Source organism: Watersipora subatra, chromosome 3 (assembly GCF_963576615.1).
Source record: "Watersipora subatra chromosome 3, tzWatSuba1.1, whole genome shotgun sequence".
Taxonomy (NCBI): domain Eukaryota; kingdom Metazoa; phylum Bryozoa; class Gymnolaemata; order Cheilostomatida; family Watersiporidae; genus Watersipora; species Watersipora subatra.
The window spans coordinates 67,571,490-67,596,838 of NC_088710.1; the positions used below are offsets into that span (position 1 = coordinate 67,571,490).

Here is a 25,349-nt window from a genome sequence, read left to right on the forward strand (position 1 = left end):
CATGGACCTAGACGCAACAGACAACCTAGATGGGTTCCAGCCATTGTTACTAAGATATATGGAACTCGTAGTCTCAATGTCAAAGTGGTACCAAAGGGACCTACTTGGAGAAGACATGTTGAACAACTCAGACCAAGATACTCAACAGAAGAAGATCAAGACCCTGGAGATAAACCTGATATAACAGAGGAGACAAAACTGCAACTACCAGCCCCTACAACTGTAACAGAGCAACCTCCGTCTAGAAGAAGACCACGCAACCCTCGTCTACCTGATGGAGATGAGTATAGCAGAGACAAACCCCGAAGGTCTAAGAGAACCAGAAAGAACCTTTAGCTTAGTGAGGAGGTGTCATGCAAGTGCCAAGTATTATTGGTACTTTGCCAACAAACATTATGCTTATTAGCTAAAGCTTTATACAAGCTAATATATTATAGTACTGTCTCATTATAGCTATTAATAATGCTTGTAGCTTTTTACAAAGCTTTTCTATGACCAAACATATAAATACTTGGGTTTTCTGTTATCAAATCAGTTGTCTCTGGAGAGTGCAATAAACCACATTTCTCTAATTTAATACTCTATTTGATTGCTTCTGTGCAGAAACATAACAATATATAATGTGTAATTTCGCGAAATCCAATTTCGCGAAATTCACTTTCGCGAAATTCAATTTTCACGAAAGTTGAGTGAGACAAGATGGATTAGAAGAGATTTATAACTTTTGTCCGGGTTCCACCTCCTTGAACTTGACTAGTATAAATACAGCCAAGTTTGATGGGCTCACCATTATCGAGACTTTTTTTTTCCTGGAGTTATTATACATGAAATTCTCAGAACTTCGAACTATTTCTATACCTAACTGGATTATATATCTCACAAAAGTTTGGATTAATTCTACAATTTGGATATCTACGTATAATCTTCTCTCAGAACTTTGGATTATATTTCTCCGAACTAACTGGATTATATATCTCACAAAAGTTTGGATTAATTCTACAATTTGGATATCTACGTATAATCTTCTCTCAGAACTTTGGATTATATTTCTCCGAACTAACTGGATTATATATCGCACAAAAGTTTGGATTAATTCTACAATTTGGATATCTATGTATAATCTTCTCTCAGAATTTTGGATTATCTCTGTTTCACTGGATTATATTTCTCCGAACTAACTGGATTATATATCTCACAAAAGTTTGGATTAATTCTACAATTTGGATATCTATGTATAATCTTCTCTCAGAACTTTGGATTATCTCTGTTTCACTGGATTATATATCTCCGAAATTTGAATACATCAAGGAAATGTATCCGGCATCTTCCCATTCAGAAGGAGACTGGAGCAAATCTGATGAGGTAAGTTGATTTACAATAATTGGTGGAAAAATTTTTTTAATGAATGAATAAATGTAGAGAGAATAGTAAAATGAGATTTTTAATTCTTGGCAGCTGGAAATCTTCCTCAAAGATGTTCAAGCTTTCACGAGAGCATAATTTAATTTCATCGGAAAATTCTACTCCTTCCACTTCAATTGATAATAGAGAAAGAAGCAGAAGTAGGGAAAGAAGTGCATCATCCGTTTCAGCTAATAAATATATCTGCTTAGAATGTTCGACTTCATTTAACACCACTTCATGGAATAATTCTCAATATACTGATTACTCATGATGATCCCTCACACTACATGGAACTAGCAAGTCTACTAGTTTAATCTATTTAAAGGATCCATGGGTGCTTTACCACTTCATGGAATAATTCTCAATATACTGATTACTCATGATGATCCCTCACAGTGCATGGAACTAGCAAGTCTACTAGTTTAATCTATTTAAAGGATCCATGGGTGCTTTACCACTTCATGGAATAATTCTCAATATACTGATTACTCATGATGATCTCTCACAGTGCATGGAACTAGCAAGTCTACTAGTTTAATCTAATTAAAGGATCTATGGGTGCTTTACCACTTCATGGAATAACTCTCAATATACTGATTACTCATGATGATCTCTCACAGTGCATGGAACTAGCAAGTCTTCTAGTTTAATCTAATTAAAGGATCTATGGGTCCTTACCACTTCATGGAATAATTCTCAATATACTGATTACTCATGATGATCTCTCACAGTGCATGGTACTAGCAAGTCTACTAGTTTAATTTAATTAAAGGATCCATGGGTGCTTTACCGCTTCATGGAATAATTCTCAATATACTGATTACTCATGATGATCTCTCACAGTGCATGGAACTAGCAAGTCTACTAGTTTAATCTAATTAAAGGATACATGGGTGCTTTACACCTTCATGGAATAATTCTCAATATACTGATTACTCATGATGATCTCTCACGGTGCACGGAACTAGCAAGTCTACTAGTTTAATCTAATTAAAGGATCCATGGGTGCTTTACCACTTCATGGAATAATTCTCAATATACTGATTACTCTTGATGATCTCTCACGGTGCATGGAACTAGCGAGTCTACTAGTTTAATCTAATTAAAGGATCCATGGGTGCTTTACCACTTCATGGAATAATTCTCAATATACTGATTACTCATGATGATCTCTCACAGTGCATGGAACTAGCAAGTCTTCTAGTTTAATCTAATTAAAGGATCTATGGGTCCTTACCACTTCATGGAATAATTCTCAATATACTGATTACTCATGATGATCTCTCACAGTGCATGGTACTAGCAAGTCTACTAGTTTAATTTAATTAAAGGATCCATGGGTGCTTTACCGCTTCATGGAATAATTCTCAATATACTGATTACTCATGATGATCTCTCACAGTGCATGGAACTAGCAAGTCTACTAGTTTAATCTAATTAAAGGATCCATGGGTGCTTTACCACTTCATGGAATAATTCTCAATATACTGATTACTCATGATGATCTCTCACAGTGCATGGAACTAGCAAGTCTACTAGTTTAATCTAATTAAAGGATACATGGGTGCTTTACACCTTCATGGAATAATTCTCAATATAATGATTACTCATGATGATCTCTCACGGTGCATGGAACTAGCAAGTCTACTAGTTTAATCTAATTAAAGGATCCATGGGTGCTTTACCACTTCATGGAATAATTCTCAATATACTGATTACTCTTGATGATCTCTCACGGTGCATGGAACTAGCAAGTGTACTAGTTTAATCTAATTAAAGGATCTATGGGTGCTTTACCACTTCATGGAATAATTCTCAATATACTGATTACTCATGATGATCCCTCACAGTGCATGGAACTAGCAAGTCTACTAGTTTAATCTAATTAAAGGATACATGGGTGCTTTACACCTTCATGGAATAATTCTCAATATACTGATTACTCATGATGATCTCTCACGGTGCATGGAACTAGCAAGTCTACTAGTTTAATCTAATTAAAGGATCCATGGGTGCTTTACCGCTTCATGGAATAATTCTCAATATACTGATTACTCTTGATGATCTCTCACGGTGCATGGAACTAACGAGTCAACTAGTTTAATCTAATTAAAGGATCCATGGGTGCTTTACCACTTCATGGAATAATTCTCAATATACTGATTACTCATGATGATCTCTCACGGTGCATGGAACTAGCAAGTCTACTAGTTTAATCTAATTAAAGGATCCATGGGTGCTTTACCACTTCATGGAATAATTCTCAATATACTGATTACTCATGATGATCTCTCACAGTGCATGGAACTAGCAAGTCTACTAGTTTAATCCAATTAAAGGATCTATGGTGTTTTACCACTTCATGGAATAATTCTCAATATAATGATTACTCATGATGATCCCTCACATGGCATGGAACTAGCAAGTCTATTAGTTTAATCCAATTAAAGGATCTATGGGTGCTTTACCACTTCATGGAATAATTCTCAATATACTGATTACTCATGATGATCTTTCACAGTGCTTGAAACTAGCAAGTCTACTAGTTTAATCTAATTAAAGGAACTATGGGTGCTTTACCACTTCATGGAATAATTCTCAATATACTGATTACTCATGATGATCTCTCACGGTGCATGGAACTAGCAAGTCTACTAGTTTAATCTAATTAAAGGATCCATGGGTGCATTACCACTTCATGGAATAATTCTCAATATACTGATTACTCATGATGATCTCTCACGGTGCATGGAACTAGCAAGTCTACTAGTTTAATCTAATTAAAGGATCCATGGGTGCTTTACCACTTCATGGAATAATTCTCAATATACTGATTACTCATGATGATCTCTCACAGTGCATGGAACTAGCAAGTCTACTAGTTTAATCCAATTAAAGGATCTATGGTGTTTTACCACTTCATGGAATAATTCTCAATATAATGATTACTCATGATGATCTCTCACAGTGCATGGAACTAGCAAGTCTACTAGTTTAATCTAATTAAAGGATCTATGGGTGCTTTACCACTTCATGGAATAATTCTCAATATACTGATTACTCATGATGATCTCTCACGGTGCATGGAACTAGCAAGTCTACTAGTTTAATCTAATTAAAGGATCTATAGGTGCTTTACCACTTTATGGAATAGTTCTCAATATACTGATTACTCATGATGATCTCTCACGGTGCATGGAACTAGCAAGTCTACTAGTTTAATCTAATTAAAGGATCCATGGGTGCTTTACCACTTCATGGAATAATTTTCAATATACTGATTACTCATGATGATCTCTCACAGTGCATGGAACTAGCAAGTCTACTAGTTTAACTCAATTAAAGGATCCATGGGTGCTTTACCACTTCATGGAATAGTTCTCAATATACTGATTACTCATGATGATCTCTCACAGTGCATGGAACTAGCAAGTCTACTAGTTTAACTCAATTAAAGGATCCATGGGTGCTTTACCACTTCATGGAATAATTCTCAATATACTGATTACTCATGATGATCTCTCACAGTGCATGGAACTAGCAAGTCTACTAGTTTAATCCAATTAAAGGATCTATGGTGTTTTACCACTTCATGGAATAATTCTCAATATAATGATTACTCATGATGATCTCTCACAGTGCATGGAACTAGCAAGTCTACTAGTTTAATCTAATTAAAGGATCTATGGGTGCTTTACCACTTCATGGAATAGTTCTCAATATACTGATTACTCATGATGATCTCTCACGGTGCATGGAACTAGCAAGTCTACTAGTTAAATCTAATTAGTGAATCCATGGGTTCTTTACCATTTCATGGAATAGTTCTCAATATACTGATTACTCATGATGATCTCTCACAGTGCATGGAACTAGCAAGTCTACTAGTTTAATCCAATTAAAGGATCTATGGGTGCTTTACCACTTCATGGAATAGTTCTCAATATACTGATTACTCATGATGATCTCTTACGGTGCATGGAACTAGCAAGTCTACTAGTTTAATCTAATTAAAGGATCCATGGGTGCTTTACAACTTCCTGGAATAACTCTCAATATACTGATTACTCATGATGATCTCTCACAGTGCATGGAACTAGCAAGTGTACTAGTTTAATCTAATTAAAGTATCCATGGTTGCTTTACCACTTCAGGGAGTTATTCTCAATATACTGATTACTCATGATGATCCCTCACTGTGCATGCAACTAGCAAGTCTACTAGTTTAATCTAATTAAAGGATCCATGGGTGCTTTACCACTTCTTGGAATAATTCTCAATATACTGATTACTCATGATGATCTTTCACAGTGCATGGAACTAGCAAGTCTACTAGTTTAATCTAATTAAAGGATCTATGGGTGCTTTACCACTTCATGGAATAATTATCAATATACTGATTACTCATGATGATCCCTCACAGTGCATGGAACTAGCAAGTCTACTAGTTTAATCTAATTAAAGGATCTATGGGTCCTTACCACTTCATGGAATAATTCTCAATATACTGATTACTCATGATGATCTCTCACAGTGCATGGTACTAGCGAGTCTACTAGTTTAATTTAATTAAAGGATCCATGGGTGCTTTACCGCTTCATGGAATAATTCTCAATATACTGATTACTCATGATGATCTCTCACACTGCATGGAACTAGCAAGTCTACTAGTTTAATCTAATTAAAGGATCTATGGGTGCTTTACCACTTCATGGAATAATTCTCAATATACTGATTACTCATGATGATCTCTCACGGTGCATGGAACTAGCAAGTGTACTAGTTTAATCTAATTAAAGGATCTATGGGTGCTTTACCACTTCATGGAATAATTCTCAATATACTGATTACTCATGATGATCTCTCACGGTGCATGGAACTAGCAAGTCTACTAGTTTAATCTAATTAAAGGATCCTTGGGTGCTTTACCACTTCATGGAATAATTCTCAATATACTGATTACTCATGATGATCTCTCACGGTGCATGGAACTAGCAAGTCTACTAGTTTAATCCAATTAAAGGATCCATGGGTGCTTTACCACTTCATGGAATAATTCTCAATATACTGATTACTCATGATGATCTCTCACGGTGCATGGAACTAGCGAGTCTACTAGTTTAATCTAATTAAAAGATCCATGGGTGCTTTACCACTTCATGGAATAGTTCTCAATATACTGATTACTCATGATGATCTCTCACGGTGCATGGAACTAGCAAGTCTACTAGTTTAATCCAATTAAAGGATCCATGGGTGCTTTACCACTTCATGGAATAATTCTCAATATACTGATTACTCATGATGATCTCTCAACTTCGAAAATCAAAAAATTGTGTTGTATATAGACTTCGTAGTGAGAGTAACTGAATCTTTTGTAAATTTATTCCAATCAACATTTTAAAACATTGAGAATTGTACAATCAACCGAATCTTTCTTAGATTCATCTCATGCGAAATTGCAAAATATTGTAAGTTATACAAAACTTATATTCGGTAAATCATCCGTTAATAGTAAATTCAATCCTGTACGATATAACAACATATAATCACTATAAAATTCAATCATATTAACAATTCCTTCACCAAAATTATATCACCGAACAGTTTCCTCAAGTAATCAATGTCTTGATATACAGAGATTGTAATCCTTGCTTATTTTCTCTCTAAATTCCTTCAGATTGCAGGCTCCATCAATCTTAAATAGTTTCAATTCTGAAGAAGACCTTGACTCCTTATAAATCTCATTTCGATCCAAGATCATGAGAGCTGGTACGCTCCATTGAAACGATGAGGAAATGTTATACATTTGAGGATTGATGATTGAACATAATGTCACACGCTCCCCCTTGCACTCGATAACGAATTGCAAAGCAATCTCATTATTGTTATTTTCGTCAGTCTTATTTGCTTGTATTACTTCTAAAGAGGCTGGAATATCCAACTCTTTTAGATCAACCCATTTCCATGGTTCTTGCACGTTCTCGGTTTTAAAAACTGTTGAAGTGGGTGACGATGTTTTCTTCACACCTTCCGTATAACTATCCTCGGTTTCAAATAACCGCTTTACTACCGAACTTTTCCTGAGTGAACTTCGTAATAACATAGGTTTATTTGATCTAGACTTGGTTGGTCTTCTACATCGTCTTTATTTTATATTCAATTGGGATATTCTTTCAGAAATATTGTCGAATTTCATAGTACGTGAAGTTGAGTCCTCGGAAGCTCCAATAACATTCAGCACTGACTAGTAACGTATCGTGAATTTATATATTTTCTTTTTAAAGTGGTGGATCCATAACAGTGGTGGATAATTTTCAGAAATTTATGAAGTTTACAATCGAAGTGAATAATAAGAGGTTCTTACTTTAACCGAATTATCTAATCCGTCTGTAAACCCTATCGAGAATATCGAGCTCCAACCGCGAAATTCAATTTCGCGAAATTACACATTATATATATTATATAGTCAACTTTCGCGAAATTACACATTATATGTTATATAGTCAACTTTCGCGAAATTGAATTTCGCGAAATTGAATTTCGCGAAATTGAATTTCGCGAAAGTGAATTTCGCATTTGAATTTTTTGTAACATTTATAGTTTATATTTTATAATAAAAACTTATCTCTCATTCAACCAAATATATAACATTCTCCGGAAAATCAACCCCTCGGCGTCCCAGATATTAACCCCCTCACTCATCCGGTAATCTCTCGCTCTCCTCGATAATCCGCGAGATCCACTCCGGAAAACCAACCAGCCCTCGATGTCCCAGATATTCACCCCCCACTAATCCACCGATAATCCGCGACGATTCGGCCGACTAATCCGCAACGATTCCCCCGACTAATCCCGCGATAATCCACGTTTAATCGGATGACTCATCCCCCACTAATCGGATGACTCATCCACAGATAATCCGCCGATTACGCCGGGAGCGGATCCATACCCCCTCGAATTCAACCCCCTACTCTACACCACAATTTCCCCCCAAACCCCAACATCTCATTCAACTCCACGCAATTCAATCTACACCCCTAGCCAATTTAATTCGCAACCCCCTTTTTCTATCCCCCCGCTGGATCCGTCACTTTTTTGTGTAGATCTGCTCTCTACATACTACTGTGTCTTTGTGTGTCCCAATTTTGCGGTGCCTTTATGAGAAAAAGAAGCATTTGAAGATAACAATTAGTGTACAGCTTGAAGATCTACTGTTCTACACACGGTATATGTTTAAGTTATTGGTAATGCCGCACACCTAATTTCATGAACAGCTAATGTGTTTACAATATTGTTACGGACATAATGTTTTTATATAATATTAAGAAACTTAGCACTAACCTGCTTATAACTTTTAAAAAATTATCCCTTCTTGGTAGGCAGCACTCGGCATAAATTCTATTGTTTGACTCAGATGAAACGTTAAAATCTTCCATGAAAGAGCTGAGTAGAGACATTACATGTGGCAATAAGAAAAACTCATCAAAGATTCACTCATCTAGTTATAAAATAAATATTCCTTCTTTACAATACCCAATCAACACTTGACATAAATTTTACTATCAGATCAAGAGTTGAAACGTTAAAAATTTATACTAATTTGAGGAGGGCCATGGTTGCGTAATGCATAACAAACGGCGAAAAATGCAACACTACCCGACCTTTTATTTGCAAACAGAAATCAGTCTAAACCAGATCTCCAACATACTGCATACGCGATGCGAATTTTTATGTTTTCAGTTATCGCAACTAATCTTGTCATTCATGTAGAGCGCCCCTGATAAGATTTCAAAACTTTATGTGGATCGTCGAAATCTGATGTTTGAGGTACTCTTGAACGCTCCTTGTATAATGGTATTATTGACTCGCACACCCATTGCGGCATTACTAACTACAATTCTCACCTGACGGATAGAGAATCCAGCGCTTTTTTCCACATACATTGGCTGACCAGCTGTATGACCTGAGGACATCGGCATGAAAGGGGGTCCTACAGAAGAACAACCGAATATTATGACAGAGAGTTTCGAACTTCTCTATGACAGTTTTTCCATAGATTCACTTGGATAATAGGGATATTCTTCACTCTACAGACAAGAAATATCAGGAGAATCCTTCATTTTATAAGTACTAGTGCCTTGGCAGTCCAGCGTGCGGCAAGAGATCGTCATATGTAATAACTATGTGCACAGTTATTCTGTCATGCAGCAAGGTGGTCGGAGTGGCGTGGATAGCAGCGTGTCTGGCTGCAAAGCTGTATGGCCGAATTTAAATCTCATGCAATGCTATGTTTCTCCCAAACTCTAACCGTGGCTTCAGACAGATGGACACGGCTCTAATTATAGTAAAGACATTAGCTACGCAGTAAAACTTCCCTTCAGACCACCTGACAGAATTGACTGTGCACATTGAATGTATATAAGTTCGGCACGGAAACTGCCTCATTATTTCGATACTCAGTAAGATTGATCACAAGAAACCAAGCAGAGTATCCAGCTGATATTCTATATATCATTCATATCAAAGAATTGTAATGTAACACTTGCATAGCTTTCAGCCATCGCGTAAGATTTGTGGAGTAGTCAGAGTTAATCATCCAAGCATACTTTCAAGCATACACTGACTTTTATTAGGAGCCTCTGATTTCCCTTTGATCCGATGTCTGGTACTAGAAAACTTTTAGTCATAGGTCTGCTAGGGATGTTAGCAGCCAAAATCAGACACTAGTGCAAAGACAAACTTTGCTTGAAGTGGCTCTGCTAAATCATCTCTTGTAATCTTCTATAAGAACTTTATCTCAATGCCAATTCTAATACTTTTTCTAAAGTAAATCAATGTTTATGGAAGACTGGGTGGGCACTAATTGCCATTGATAGGATTGTGGAGGATTGTGACTGGCATACAAGGGTACAATGCTATGCATTGATAACTGAGAAGTATTGATCAATGTACGGATTGCGTCATCAATATAGGAACTGATATCGCGTAGGTGATTCAGAGCATGTGATGCTGTGTGTGTGGCTCAGTCACATGATTCTGAGACTAGATTGAAGTAGATAGAATTCACTCTCACCGATTTGTTCCTACACAATAAAGACTGTATCTCGCCTTGCCTTATATTACTAATGCTTTTCAAATACGACTGTTATTGTAAAATTATTCTACCGTATCTTTAAAGCCTGGGTCCCATATACGCCGCAAGACCGGGGACAGCACCGCAGGTCTATCAGCGATGAAATGTGAACCTACGCAGCGAGTACCGCCAGTAGTCGCCGGCGGTCAATGCAAGAGTTCAGCGCTGTTCAACTTTCGCAAAGAGCCGTAAAACCTTCCCAAAATGCACTGTACAGGTCAGCATCTTTAAAATGGCACGACGATCGAACATTTTTATGCGATTATTAGTGATGCAGCTTTATGTGAACCGAAGCCGTCGAGCCTAGCATCGCAAGTGTTTTGCTGCGCATGATTACCGCCGGGGTCTCGCAGCCAATATGGGAACCAGGCTTTAGACTCAAACAGATGAGCGGTAGGAAGGCAGACAGAGTTTTCCCAAGAAAATTTGGAGCATCATTATTGAATAGAGTAGGTTGCATCAGGTAACCAAGCTGGCTCTAAAATTACTAGCATATATAACTAAAGCCCACTGATAGACCTCCTTTGATGTGGAAAGGCTCTCTCTATTGCGCCGCCCGACTAGCTAAGGACAAGAGACAGGGGTGACCATAGAGAGAGAGGTTACAAGGCAATGACCAGATAAGCCAGCCATAGCTGGGTCAAGTGGAAGTGAGACGAAGCGAACATCCCTTGCAAATACCATCTCAATGCACAACAAGATAGGAAGTGATACAAGTTGTGGGCCATCTTACAGAAAGAGCCATGTCTACATGGAAGAAAGGGGAAATGACAGTAGAGGTAGCATGCCATAACTGACCTAAATATCTTCATCTCTCCAGGCTATAAGTTGCCTCAACATGGGCTAAGCTTATTTGGAACCTTCCGAGAACGTTAAATCCTAATTAATGAGGCAATAGATAACTATATCATTACACATGTGACAATGATGAATCACCCTTTTCCTATTGCGTGTCTATGAATCCGCGTTAATGCACGCTGCGCGTGAGGCTCAGTCATGGTGCTGGTGCCAAGGAAACTCGGTTGCTTAATTCAGCATCCGAGGCTGATGACTGAGTCAAAGTCAAGACTTAATAGAATTGAGTCAACGGCCAATATCTTGCATGGCCCCGATGAATGAGTTCGAAGAAACTGCTTGTTTCCCAGACTGTTCAAGACTGACTCAAAGATGTAGCACCAGCTACTACTATCATAACATGGCATACCCCTAAAAACAACATTTTCAACTGGATCTCAGTATCTGTTAGCCATTTAGGTCATATCAAAATGTGTGAATGCAAAGTGCAGAGTGCATTGTCCTTTCTTATAAGACAATTTGGTTGTCTCCCAGGCTTTTTGAAGCCCAGACATCGCAGAAATAGGGATGCTACTTTACGGTGAGAAAAAAGAAATTGTGACATTTTGACATACAAATGCCCAACATAAGGATAGCTACATCAATCACAGGAGTCGCTTAAAATTTATGAGAGGCTTGCACCATATAAAGTTTTCATATTTAATGGCTGAGCCAGAGATCTACTAGCATTCCATGTAACGATGGCTAGGTCACTTTCCATAATACTGCATCAGCTAGGAAGGTGGAAGTAGCTAGCCATACCTAACTTGGAGAACTGCTGCACAACTGGGTACACCAAAAGACTTGAGGCGCATGTATACCACACATGGTTATTATAATATGGAGACAGGCTAGCTGCCAACTTGAGGACTGGCTAGTTCAGACTACAACGTAGAGCTAGTGACCACTGCTGGTCTACAGTGTTCACTGTGGTGTCACCACAGTGGACACTGTAGTGCCTACCTAGGCTCCACTGTAGGTTATTTATTTCTATTTCAGTTAGTTCACCTACCATCAGCCTATCGTGTACAGCACATATGATGACAGTTTATAACCTTTCCATTTCTGGTATTTACCAGAAATGCCAACATATTTCTGTTCAAATTTCTGTACACATTATGCGCACACATAAATATGTACACATTTACCCTGTACTTACCATCTCATTGATCAATTTCAAAATACTTTTGCTTGTGCAGCAAGGGGGTTGAGAGATGGTGGAATTTTTACAAACTGAAGTATTCCTGTGTAAATAGGAACACTGGCTTTAGAGAATGATCACTATGTGCTATTGTAGAATCCCAAGGTGTTCACTGAGCATTATGTAAACATTAATTTGAGACAGAACAATCACTGTGTTTCCATGACACTCATGATGCACAAATTTGAGTCAATCCGCAAGTTTACGGCATCATGGAATCGGCGTAAATCCGCAAGCTAAGCGAGTTTTGCGATTCGCAAAACTTTATCGAATCCATCATGCTTGCGAATAATGAAAACAGCACACGCGAATGATACGCTTTAAAATACCACTCCAGCTATTCAATTTTAAACATTTTCAATACTTTCGTCCTCCTTTTTCGATCGAGTTTCACGCGCTTGCGTACAATAGCGCAAACACGTCACGTCATAGCGTACAATTCCTTATCTTTTTTCAACAAGGCGCCGGAGTCAATCCGCATCATGCAAATGTCCATAGAAATACTAATTGAAACACTCAATTCACAAGGTAACACAACTCCAAATCCACATGATGCGAGTCATGGAAACACAGTGAATAAGTAGTTAGGTTAACAGTGCATGGATTTGTAATCGAAAGTCAGCTGTCTGGAGAGGAATATCATCAGAGGTCTACTGTACAATCAAGCTTATGACAGCTTTACGATAGAAATTTTCCAGCTTATGATGTAAAATTTCAGAAAATGGTTGACTATACAACAAGTAATTTTCAGCGTACAAACGGTTGAGTTTCTCAAAGCATTGCATTGCGCTAGTGAACATGAAGCAGCTTGTGAAAGTTGAAATGAAACAAGCCAGTAAAGTATAGAAACATTATAATATACTTACATAGTATATACCTATACAGTTATAGTATATACCTATACACTTACAGTATATACCTATACAGTTATAGTATATACCTATACAGTTATAGTATATACCTATACAGTTATAGTATATACCTATACAGTTATAGTATATGCCTATACAGTTATAGTATATACCTATACAGTTATAGTATATACCTATACAGTTATAGTATATACCTATACACTTATAGTATATACCTATACAGTTATAGTATATACCTATACACTTATAGTATATACCTATACAGTTATAGTATATACCTATACAGTTATAGTATATACCTATACACTTATAGTATATACCTATACAGTTATAGTATATGCCTATACAGTTATAGTATATACCTATACAGTTATAGTATATACCTATACAGTTATAGTATATGCCTATACAGTTATAGTATATACCTATACACTTATAGTATATACCTATACAGTTATAGTATATACCTATACAGTTATAGTATATACCTATACACTTATAATATATACCTATATACTTATAGTATATACCTATAAACTTATAGTATATGCCTATACAGTTACAATAAGCACATAAGCTAAGTTAGTATACACTTCACCTACCTTATATTAAAATAAGTTACATCTACGCATCGCTGGCCTAAAGCTCCATCCATGTGTTGATAAAGTACAGAAGAATAACTGCATATTTTTTATTGATAGGTAATAAAGATATTTGTGTTTTTTTAAATAAAAATTAATTTTTACTTTTGGTTATTGATGTAGCCGTACATAATGCCCTTGATTTAATGCTAGACGTGTTCACATTTGTAAACAGAATTTCATAAGCAACTGTTATAGGTTTCTGGGCAGTAGAAAATACGAACAAAATTAAAATGTATTATAAAAGGAATGTCTGCTCCAAAATACAAGAGCTTCGACAATATTACAACCATATGTGTGCAAGTAAGCAGGTTTAGCTGAGTAACGGACCCTAAATAGCTAGTTACCAGACTACAGGCCCATAGAACGAACTCATTGATGCATGATGCCAAGTTTCTGAGCTAACTAATGAAGCCACTCCTACAACCGTTGTTAAAGATGTAGTTGCGTCAAAAATGAAATTAGCACCCATAAAAGGCTAAAACATCAGCTACAATTTGATGCCATTTTTGTCTTTGTAGACCAACCCTGTCCAGAGATATATGCGTTTGAATGAGGCCCTCTTTTAAAAAGCTCACGTTCCAGCGGGTGCCTATTTCGTGACGTCACAAGCAAGGTATCTGAAACGAAACCACGAGCAATAAATATGAGGTCGATTCGTTAGCCAATCATGCGTGCGAAATTTTTATATAGGCCGTAATAAATGTTATCACTCGTAAAACGCGTTGTCTGTGATCTCGAAGATTCTCCTAATTGGAGAATTCATTCTCAACGCGTTTCAACAATTACTAAGTTATATACAGTTTTAAAATGGCTTCAAGTTCGAGCGACCGCTACTCAGAGTTATCTGAGCAACTTTTAGTAAAAGATTAGAGTAGACAGCCTATGGCCAAAGCTGACAGGCGTCAGCAGTGTTTTGCTGCAGAAGAAGACAGAATGGAGGTAAATTAACTTAGAGTCTTCTATACTTTAGTAAATGTAATATTTTTTATAGTCATAAATACATATACTAATTAATAAAATGATAATTCTTTGCTATCTCCAATCATCGTTTCATAGCTTATCTGCCGTTTTACCTAGGCTATAATATCTTTTTCGAATTTTTTTTGGTAAATTAGAGTCATGATTACAAATTATTTTCACTCGTAGGAAGTGGGTAAAATCGATTGATCATTGCAAATCTTTAATTTCCAGAACCAAAGCTTCGAATCGTTGGCTTGGCGTACTTGTGCTTTTATTAAATGTTTATTCGTTTTTAAAATTACACTCGCAATCTATTTAACTCCCAATTTGGAAGCTGTCAATAGATACGCTTTAGAATGACATATCTATGAATGACATATTTATTGCATCTACTTTGTTTACATTTACTTGTTTTACTGATTACAGAATGTTTATGTCGTCCCACCAGCCGAAGAAGCTTTGTCAGTGTGGAAACTGCCATAAAGGAGAAAGCGAGACTTGAATGCGTGCTGGATGATGTTTTGTTTGAGTTTGTTGCAGTAGATGAATTTGTCTTATTGTATCAGCTAATACTATGTGAGTGGCCACGACTTGATGAATATTTTTAATAAAAGCTTTATGCCGAGATGAAAATATTTTTGCTTGTAAAAATTATATAATAAAATAATATTGTTGAAGATAATGCAAAACATGATTTGCAGAATATTGTAGTGAATCGGATATGGTATATGGGTGTCCGCAGAACTGGAGAATGTGAGTTCAAATCCAGTTTGCAGCAGACTTCTCATCCTTAAAACTCTATCCCTGTCTATATTCTTTTCAAAGAAATGGCTTGCTTATTTCACTTATTTAGTATTCGGTAAGAATAGTACTAGTAAGAAACTAGTACGTAGGCAATAGGTAATAGGCGACATAATGTGGGCGGGGCTTATGGGAGGCTGTATATCGTTTGTATGGGTAGCTGCAGAACTGTGCTGATACAAAGACCGCGTTCTACATAAGTGACTTGACAGAATTACCGTAGACCGGTAGAATTGGTAGTCGGTACCCAAATGTTTACACAACATTTGGAGAAAGTGAGTAGAACAAATTTTCAATTTTCGTTATTTGAGGCCTTTGAAACATTCATAATAATGCATCTGTAGCAGGATTCAAAATTTTATTCTAGCCAACATGAGCAAATACGAAATATGATATATGCCAATAGAGCCGCGTAAGACTAGACTTTTATCGCAAATACCCGATGTGAATACGAGAGATAGAGACAGGTTGCCAAACGCGTGACATCATTTTGGGCAAGTCTGGGCACGTTTTGGTGGCCTGAGCGTTTTTACGGCGATCAGATTTTTTCGGTTTTAATCTTCAAATATCTTGGCAATGCGATCGCGTAACACAACAAACAACATATCAACTGATAGAGAAAAAAAAATGCTTTCTTTTAAGATCAACTTAAATTTGACGCAACTACATCTTTAAGAGGCTACGTTTACAGTAATCTGATCCACACTCACGCTGTAATAAGACATTAGCATAAGTCTGATCGACTTATAGTTGAACAAAAATGAAATTTAAACATGTTGCATTTTCAACTTACTGTTAAACAGTATTTTTAAGAAATGCACTAGTTATTCCTACCGTGATGCACATAGTGCCTAGGCTTTTTTTAATATACTTCAATTAAGAAAAAAGTTTACCTAGTTTAAATAATTTTTGTTGGCGAGTTTTAACAGTGTTATATTATTGCAAGCCGTTGGTTAGAGAGCCTGAATCAAATCATTTTTACGCTGTGAATCGCGTCAATAACTGCAGCGTATGACCTAGTTTCACTGAACTATCATCAGTTTAACAAAGTTTACCATTGTAAGAAGCACATTAATTTATGTTACTAAAGGTGCGTTTAAGATAGACGGTTTCAAAATTTGGTTCTGATACAAATATCCATAGAAAATTGCAATAAATATTGACTTTCTTGTATTGTATTTATTTACATCAGTGATCTACATCATGCGATTTGGTTACGTTTGACATTGACCAATAAAATTCATCACAAAAATTATGGTCTGTATATGAAATTCCTGCTAAAAATCTGTTATTTGTTAGCCTAAATATGTTTCAATAAAGGGTGACAGACACTAGAGACTGCGAAATGATTTATCACTGAAAAACAATGTGATCTGCTGTTGGTCAATCGAGATAAATTATTCCAACCGAACACGAGTAGTGTAAACACACAAATATGCCATTTAATCTAAAGGGGAAAGGATTCATATACGAACACACAATCCAATAGCTAAAGCCCAACTCTACAACTACATGTAGTGAAGGGCTGGTCACGTACTTCTTGTTGGTTGACGATTATCAAGATAAGGAGATGAGTTGTTTACGAACACACAGTCAGTCTCTAAAAACTAAACTGAATGACAGGCGTCTGATCACACGACTCTCTCGGTTATCCACACAACTCTCTATTGATATCATATCGGCGGGAATTACTTATTTCATAAAATAATTTATTGCTTTTATGATTTATTTTAATTCATTATTTATGTCAAAAATGTTGCTCAACATCATGTAATTTTATTTTTTTAAGATTATCTAATGATTGATCAGTTTCCTAGGAGCTGTTTACTTACAGTCCAATGACCTTCTCTTGCAACAGGCTCACCTTTTGTAATGTAAGTGACTGGCCCAGACAACTAGCCCCATACATAACTAGCCCCAGACAACTAGCCCCATACATAACTAGACCCAGACAACTAGCCTCAGACAACTAGCCCCAGACAACTAGCCCCAGACATAATTAGCCCCAGACATAACTAGCTCCATACATAACTAGACCCAGACAACTAGACCCAGACAACTAGCCCCAGACAACTAGCCCCAGACAACTAGCCCCAGACAACTAGCCCCAGACATAACTAGCCCCAGACATAACTAGCCCCAGCCATAACTAGCCGCAGACATAACTAGCTATTATACGGAAAGTTGTTTATAGTTTCAATACTGATAGCCACCTAGTGTGACCAGGGTAGTCACTATGGTACTTAGTTAACATAGCCTGATTTGACTCCATGTTGATGGAGCCTAAAACCGAACTTGACACTTGAAGGGAGTCTGAAACCTCAGGATAGCTGAACTAGTATTAACAGCACTTAACAACCATCCTTACTAGCTGAAGGTGTGGGTCGAATATACTTGTTAATGGAAAACTTATCTTTTTATCAGCGCATCACGCAAAATTTGAACTCGGTGGGAGTAGTTGACCTAAACACGCTATCCAAATCATGCTGGAAAAAAAATTAGCTGCTACTGATCACTCCAATAATTATTATAACACATTTTAACAAGAAACCTGTAAAACATTGTAGGAGTTATCTGCATCTGTACACACGCTAACGCCGTTCATGTTATCAGGGTTACCAATTGATATCGTTGCTAGTTGGCTACAACTCTACACCCTATATACATGTACACTCTACGACAGTCCAACTATGGCAGTATGAGCAAGACCTCAATACCGTGACCTATTTACAGGCAACTCTGTGAAGGCTAATGTAACCCAAATAAGGCTTATCTATAGATGACTGAGTTACCTCCTTATATTAGCCTTCTCAAGCGTGAAGTTTGACTTCAGCCAAACTTACTGACTACAGATATTGCTGAAATAATGGAATATAGTACATGTTTATGCCCATTCATCCGTCTCAATGCAGTTGCCTAGCAACCATGGCTCGAATTTAAATGTTGGTGATGTTTGCTATGAGGAAATATTGAGCTGAGTCAGGCCATGGCGGAAATTTAGCATTTAGTTAAAAAGTATCCTACCTACCAGGAACCTTTGGGCCCCATGTATACAAATCTGTAGTCATCAATGCCTTTATCACAGCAATATTCATTCAGCCAATCGGATGAGAAACAGGCAGGAGTCTCATAGAGTTCGACATCTGGATGGGATCTGCAGCAAACCAGAAGCCCAAGTAGAGTTCAACTAGATTACAGCTAAGACTAGGATGGCACAGATAAGTGATAAAACAGTTAAGGATGGGGCATGGATGGCTAGTGCAAAATTGACTATTCAAGGTTGATGGCAAAACTAGAAAAAAGCGAAATGAATTATTGAAGATATAAGAGTGATTCGGACAGTTCACAAACATCATAGAGCCATGAAAAAACCATGACATTGTAATTTCTAGAAAATCATAGTAGAGAGGAAGTGAGCAAAGTTTAAAAATTTAACTGGATGTGGTAGAGTTGAGAGGTGAAACGGAGCAGCCAAAACCTGTCAGGGATGACCAGCTAAAAACTCCCTGAAGAGCCTTTATGATAATAAACAAAAAGGGAGAACAAAAAAACTTAGAATAACTCACTGGCAACATGTTAGCCAGCAACCCAATATTAATCCTCCAATTTAAAAATCATAAAAGAGAGAAAACGACTCCAACATTTAAAAAGCTCAGACTATCTCACCAAATTACCTCATAAAGTGGTAGTCCTTTAAATACAAGCAATCTGTATGAGAAGAGTTGTTGAAGCTGGTCAAGTAATTAAGGTACTCTCTAAAGGTCATCTCTGTCTTCGGGTGGGCACCATACTCCTCCCTTCCACACCTGGCAACAGGTACTGTCTCGTCTCCTGCCAGCATCAGCAAGTACTTATCGATAAACTTTGCTTTAATTTACATATAAACAAAGAGATCAACTATAGTAAAAAAAGTATGCACAAATTTTGCAAGCAATCTCCTGTTAGTCCTGGGTGAGTGCAAACAACTCCCAACTAGTGTAATTGTTATAATAATATAGGGACAATGTACAAATATTATTCAGTTATATATTAAATATAAATATAATGGAGAAAACCGCTGAACTATTCTGCAATACATACCATATTTCTGGCAGATGTAGTCAACATTTAGATAGCCAGTACCCTCATTAGGTTCATCTTGGAGCCAGAGGTCAAATATTGGCCAGCGACTCCCGCCTCGTGTAATGCATACATCTCCGGTCAATATGAATGGGATATTTTTAGAAATGTAATCTAGGGCAACCGAATGGTTTGTCTGGTTAGCATCAATGTGAACCCTAAAAAGAGAGGTTTCATTTTGACACCCAGTATAAATATCAGATATAACCCTTAGCTATTAAAGACTCAGCCTTCTACATCTCCTTATAACTCTTGGTCAAGCTTCCCAATTTGAATATGAACTTTTGTAATTTGGGTTAATTTGTCATCTAAAATAGTGTGGTTACAAGAAACTCAAAATTCATACATAAAACAAATAGTGCCCAAGCCAAGCCAGAGTACTTAGAAAAGTTGTGTTATCAAATTTTATCATTGTTGTTAGTGCCATTTTTTTATTATATTGATTTAGGTCCTATATTATAACAAAGACTATATATACAACTCTGAACACTACACATGAAAGTATAAATGGATATTTTGATTCAGTTTAGTGAGAAAACGAAAGGTGGTGCTCATTTGCTTCCCATACAGAAACAGTAGCTGTCAATATTATGACATAACATAGTGATGTCAGAAGAGCTGCTCCATTTCCATGCTTCAGATCGTATAAATCGAACTACAGAATTTGCAAAATAGAAAATCTAATGCTGTTCTAGACAAATAAAAACAAGCAAAATGTAAAACCGTGTTCATTACAACATGAGGTAGAATTCAAAATAGGCTACAAAGTATACAATATGTACGCTACGTAGTATACAACACAAAAGCTACAACGTATACAACAAGTATGTTAAAAATTACAACCATAAAGTATACACCATAAAGTATATAATATTTCTGCTACAAAGTACACAGCTTGTTTGTCACAATGTATAACGCCTCGATTTTTCCTTGAAAATGAAACTAAATCTTTTGCGTAGGCAAATTCCTTCATGACAAGTAGATATAAATATTTGCGTGTCTGGTGGAAAACATTCATTCAAGAAAGCTCTGTTGATTAGACGCTCAACCTTAAGTTGAACGAAAATGTTTTGCAGTTACATTGTATGTTAGCGAATGTTTAACCATTGAGGCATAACATAATTCTCTTACAAATGCTTTTTTGCATGCAGAGAAGTCATATTTTGGGAAATAGTTTTCTGTATTATCATTGGTAGTTGACTTAACAAAATTGCTTCTACATGTACTAGTGTTAAACATGATTCTTACAAGGCCATGAAAACAGCTCTTTCTCAGCTAATCACAATATAAAGAATTATGAATGTTAAAAGAGGAGATTACTCTGAATAACTCAAATCTTTACCTGACTTTGCCATCATTGTATGTATAGCTACAATTATGCTAACGTGTAAAATTTTAACACCGTAGACCAACAAAAAAACAGACAATTAAACCAGTAAGAGAAGAGTAAATCTCAGGTTGATGGCATCTGTTGGGTTGTGATAGCGAGATAAAGTGTGCCAAAAGGTACCTGAGCACTAACAGTACCCGTACCTTGTTATCTCATTACAGACCTCTAAGCTTGCAGTGCAGTCATTCTCTTTTACCTGTTCCTGGTGCATCGTTGAATAATGGATAACAAGGCTGATTTCACAGAGCCTGTAAGTGCATGTAAAAGTATTTGCCACTTAACAGCTAACTCAAATCAATCAGGCAAAAAACGTTCTTGCTAAAGAATACCAAAACTAAATATAACCAGTTTTCAAGTTTTCAGCCTCCTTGAGGTGAGACACATTTTGGAATAGACTCTGTTGTATGTGATACTCTAGTGACAAGTGTTATATAATAGATGATGTATGTGATACTCTAGTGACAAGTATTATATAATAGATGATGTATGTGGTACTCTAGTGACAAGTATTATATAATAGATGATGTACATGTATGTGATACTCTAGTGACAAGTATTATATAATAGATGATGTACATGTATGCAATACTCTAGTGACAAGTATTATATAATAGATGATGTATGTGATACTCTAGTGACAAGTATTATATAATAGATGATGTATGTGATACTCTAGTGACAAGTATTATATAATAGATGATGTATGTGATACTCTAGTGACAAGTATTATATAATAGATGATGTACATGTATGTGATACTCTAGTGACAAGTATTATATAATAGATGATGTATGTGATACTCTAGTGACAAGTATTATATAATAGATGATGTACATGTATGTGATACTCTAGTGACAAGTATTATATAATAGATGATGTATGTGATACTCTAGTGACAAGTATTATATAATAGATGATGTACATGTATGTGATACTCTAGTGACAAGTATTATATAATAGATGATGTATGCGATACTCTAGTGACAAGTATTATATAATAGATGATGTACATGTATGTGATACTCTAGTGACAAGTATTATATAATAGATGATGTATGCGATACTCTAGTGACAAGTATTATATAATAGATGATGTACATGTATGTGATACTCATGTGACAAGTATTATATAATAGATGATGTATGTGGTACTCTAGTGGCAAGTATTATATAATAGATGATGTATGGGATACTCTGGTGACAAGTATTATATAATAGATGATGTATGTGGTACTCTAGTGGCAAGTATTATATAATAGATGATGTATGTGGTACTCTAGTGGCAAGTATTATATAATAGATGATGTATGGGATACTCTGGTGACAAGTATTATATAATAGACTATAAAGTATGTAATGTAGCATTCCAACATTCCCATCCTATATAAATGTTGACAGGCAGTGGTATTTTTACACCAGGCTCACCAAGTTATTAAACCAGTCATTTTCCGTTCATTTTATAGTCAAACTATAGAAATATATGACTGTCACGCTTAAAAGAGACAACATAAACTTCCAGGGTATATGGTTTCACATGACATTGGGCTGTTTATTTGTGCCATCATCATATACTAAGATTCATTGAATGCCCAAAAAACAGGCACTATATATGTGAAAAACAGAACTATCCATACTATAAGTTTTTTGTTTAAAATAGATCAGAGTTGCACAGAATGAATGCAAGAATCCTACCTTGATTATAATCTCAAGTGCCAACTTCTCATAGTTTGCAAATACGTGAAGGTAAATATTGACAGATAATAGTCATTTATGTAGTTTCAGAATAGCACTAGAAAATGCGCACTTCATCTTGGAAAAAATTACCTATATGAAGTAACCTTATTCTCTACTACCATATTTAATCAACGCTTTATCAGTGATGTAAACTATATATCAACTCAACTCTGTTAAGGCAGATTCTGTTATTTTCTACATACTTCTAAAATTAAACTATTTCTGTCTACTTTTGTGTTGAGATTAGCTAGGTCTCATCAGAGAATCGATTCTTCCAGATGTTGGAACGGTGTGTGAGATGTAGAAAAATATGAAAATTTTAAGACTAAACTCTTAACAATGAAAAGCCATAAAATATCAATAAATATTTTGATAATAAATTTATCGGTTATCAGTATGCTGCTGATATTGATGTCTCTAATTCAAGATAACCCTTATTTTGGTATTGATTTTCTTGCCAGATGTATGTTTTTTAGGATGCGAGAAAAATATTGATGTTTTAGAGCTGAACAAGAAAAGACGAGGAACCATGTATCTTAAGAACACCGATTTAAGGCAATGGGAATAAATGAGAGTTAAAAGCAAATGATTGATTGGTTGTCTCAATCCTTTTACTTAGATTTTAATTTTGTTAGCAATGCTCCGAGTTGTTTGGAGGTGCTTGTATTGTTTGAATGCTTGACCATCATTGCCTGTACTGATGGTGTAAATGGGGTCACTTTTTACAATTCATAGAGTATTTCAGTTTTTAATCTTTCGATGCCTTCTAACAGGCAGTTGTTATGAGTGTTCAAGTTTTGAAATCAGTTGGAAGGTTAAAAAAATTGCTCGTGCTACAGTATATATTTTATTTAAAAGATTTATGGAAGTACATGGAAGAGCAAGCTATTGACTTGAAATGTCTGTTTATTAAACAACATGTTGCTTGCTGCTCAGTTATACTTTATTTTTCTTTGTGCTGTTTGCTGTTATGTTTTGGCTTTTGCTAGTTTTAGCTACTTCTTTATGTGGTTACTGTTATCGGCAGTGCTTAACCAATGATATACAGCCCCAATTTGGGCTGTATATCATTGGCTTAACTAGGTGAATGCTTGGCATTGCATGAGTAACAAAAAACAGCTTATAAACAGTGACAGGTAATGTAGTTACCATTGGCTAAGTTTCTTTACCCAATGAATTTGAGTAAATAAAGCTAGTAACTTAAGCTACGTAGGCAATAAGAGATAATAAGCTACTATAATAAGATCCATGAATATAACTGTGCTTATAATAGTTATGCTACGCATCATGATCTCTCACGCGATAATGATCTTCAAGCGCTAGTAGTAATCAAAAGTATCGTCGCAAGTGCTTGAAGCGTGCGTATATTAACTGGTGTAATAAGTATGTGCACATTTATTCCACAGTAAGGCAAGTAGGCCGCGTAGTGTAGTGGATAGCATGCCTGTCTGCAGAACTGGGGAACTGAGTTCAATTTCAGTACGAAGCGGTTTTACCGTTCCCAAAGCTTTATTGCTATAACTGGATATACAAACAACAGACACTCACATTTATATATAGAGAAGAAAATAGGTAGAAGATCTACTTTGTCAACGTTGAACGCAAGTAACATTTTTTTTACGTAGAAGTGAAAATATAGCCGTTTAATAAAATGGCAAAAGTTGCTGTATAACAATACTAATTCAAGCTTTTGCTCCAGTTACGGGAAAAACACTAAAGGCTGCGCTTGGCACAAGTTAATCTCATTTCTAGCTAAGTCAATGTTATGGGCCAATAGAAAGTAGTATCACGCTAATCTAGCCTTCACAAATAGGTATACTAACATGTCATGATCCACGGCATAACTTATATATAAACCGATTAATAGTGTGCTTTATATCGTATGTAACATTAAAAAATCTATACAAATTTGTTAGTTGATGCAGTTATAATTAGTCAAACTAGCAAATTTAAAATTCGAATTTTAGTAGTGTCACAGTCATTTGGCAAAAAAAAAAGATTTTTGTGAGCCAGGTTACAGCCTTGAAATCAAGATTATGCGATAATAAAATAGCCCTAAACGTGTGTATTAATTTGAAAATGGGTGCCCAGCTTAAACCTTGAAACCATCACTATACGTGCTAGTTTTTTCGAGTAATTTTGGTGTGGATGGTCCGTCGCTGGAGCTCCGACCATGATTTCCATGCAACGCACGTATTTTATGCCCTTCACACCAACGTCAATTAGCCTTCGAGCACGTTTATATTTTTGTAAG

The 25,349-nt window shown here is 36.1% G+C and overlaps 1 protein-coding gene across 1 annotated transcript in view; it reads right to left on the reverse strand.

The window, feature by feature from the left end:
* The window catches only part of LOC137392082 (2-oxoglutarate and iron-dependent oxygenase JMJD4-like), a 43,844-nt gene extending 19,114 nt beyond the window's left edge, over window positions 1-24,730 (reverse strand). Inside the window, exons 1-6 of the mRNA XM_068078704.1 lie at window positions 24,644-24,730; window positions 21,505-21,609; window positions 19,933-20,129; window positions 19,527-19,683; window positions 18,881-19,006; window positions 9,312-9,397 (exon numbers count right to left, since the gene is read on the reverse strand). Coding sequence (XP_067934805.1) covers window positions 9,312-9,397; window positions 18,881-19,006; window positions 19,527-19,683; window positions 19,933-20,129; window positions 21,505-21,609; window positions 24,644-24,645 — 673 coding nt within the window. The 5' untranslated portion in view covers window positions 24,646-24,730. The remainder of the gene's footprint in view (window positions 1-9,311; window positions 9,398-18,880; window positions 19,007-19,526; window positions 19,684-19,932; window positions 20,130-21,504; window positions 21,610-24,643) is intronic.
* Window positions 24,731-25,349: the final 619 nt, after the last annotated feature.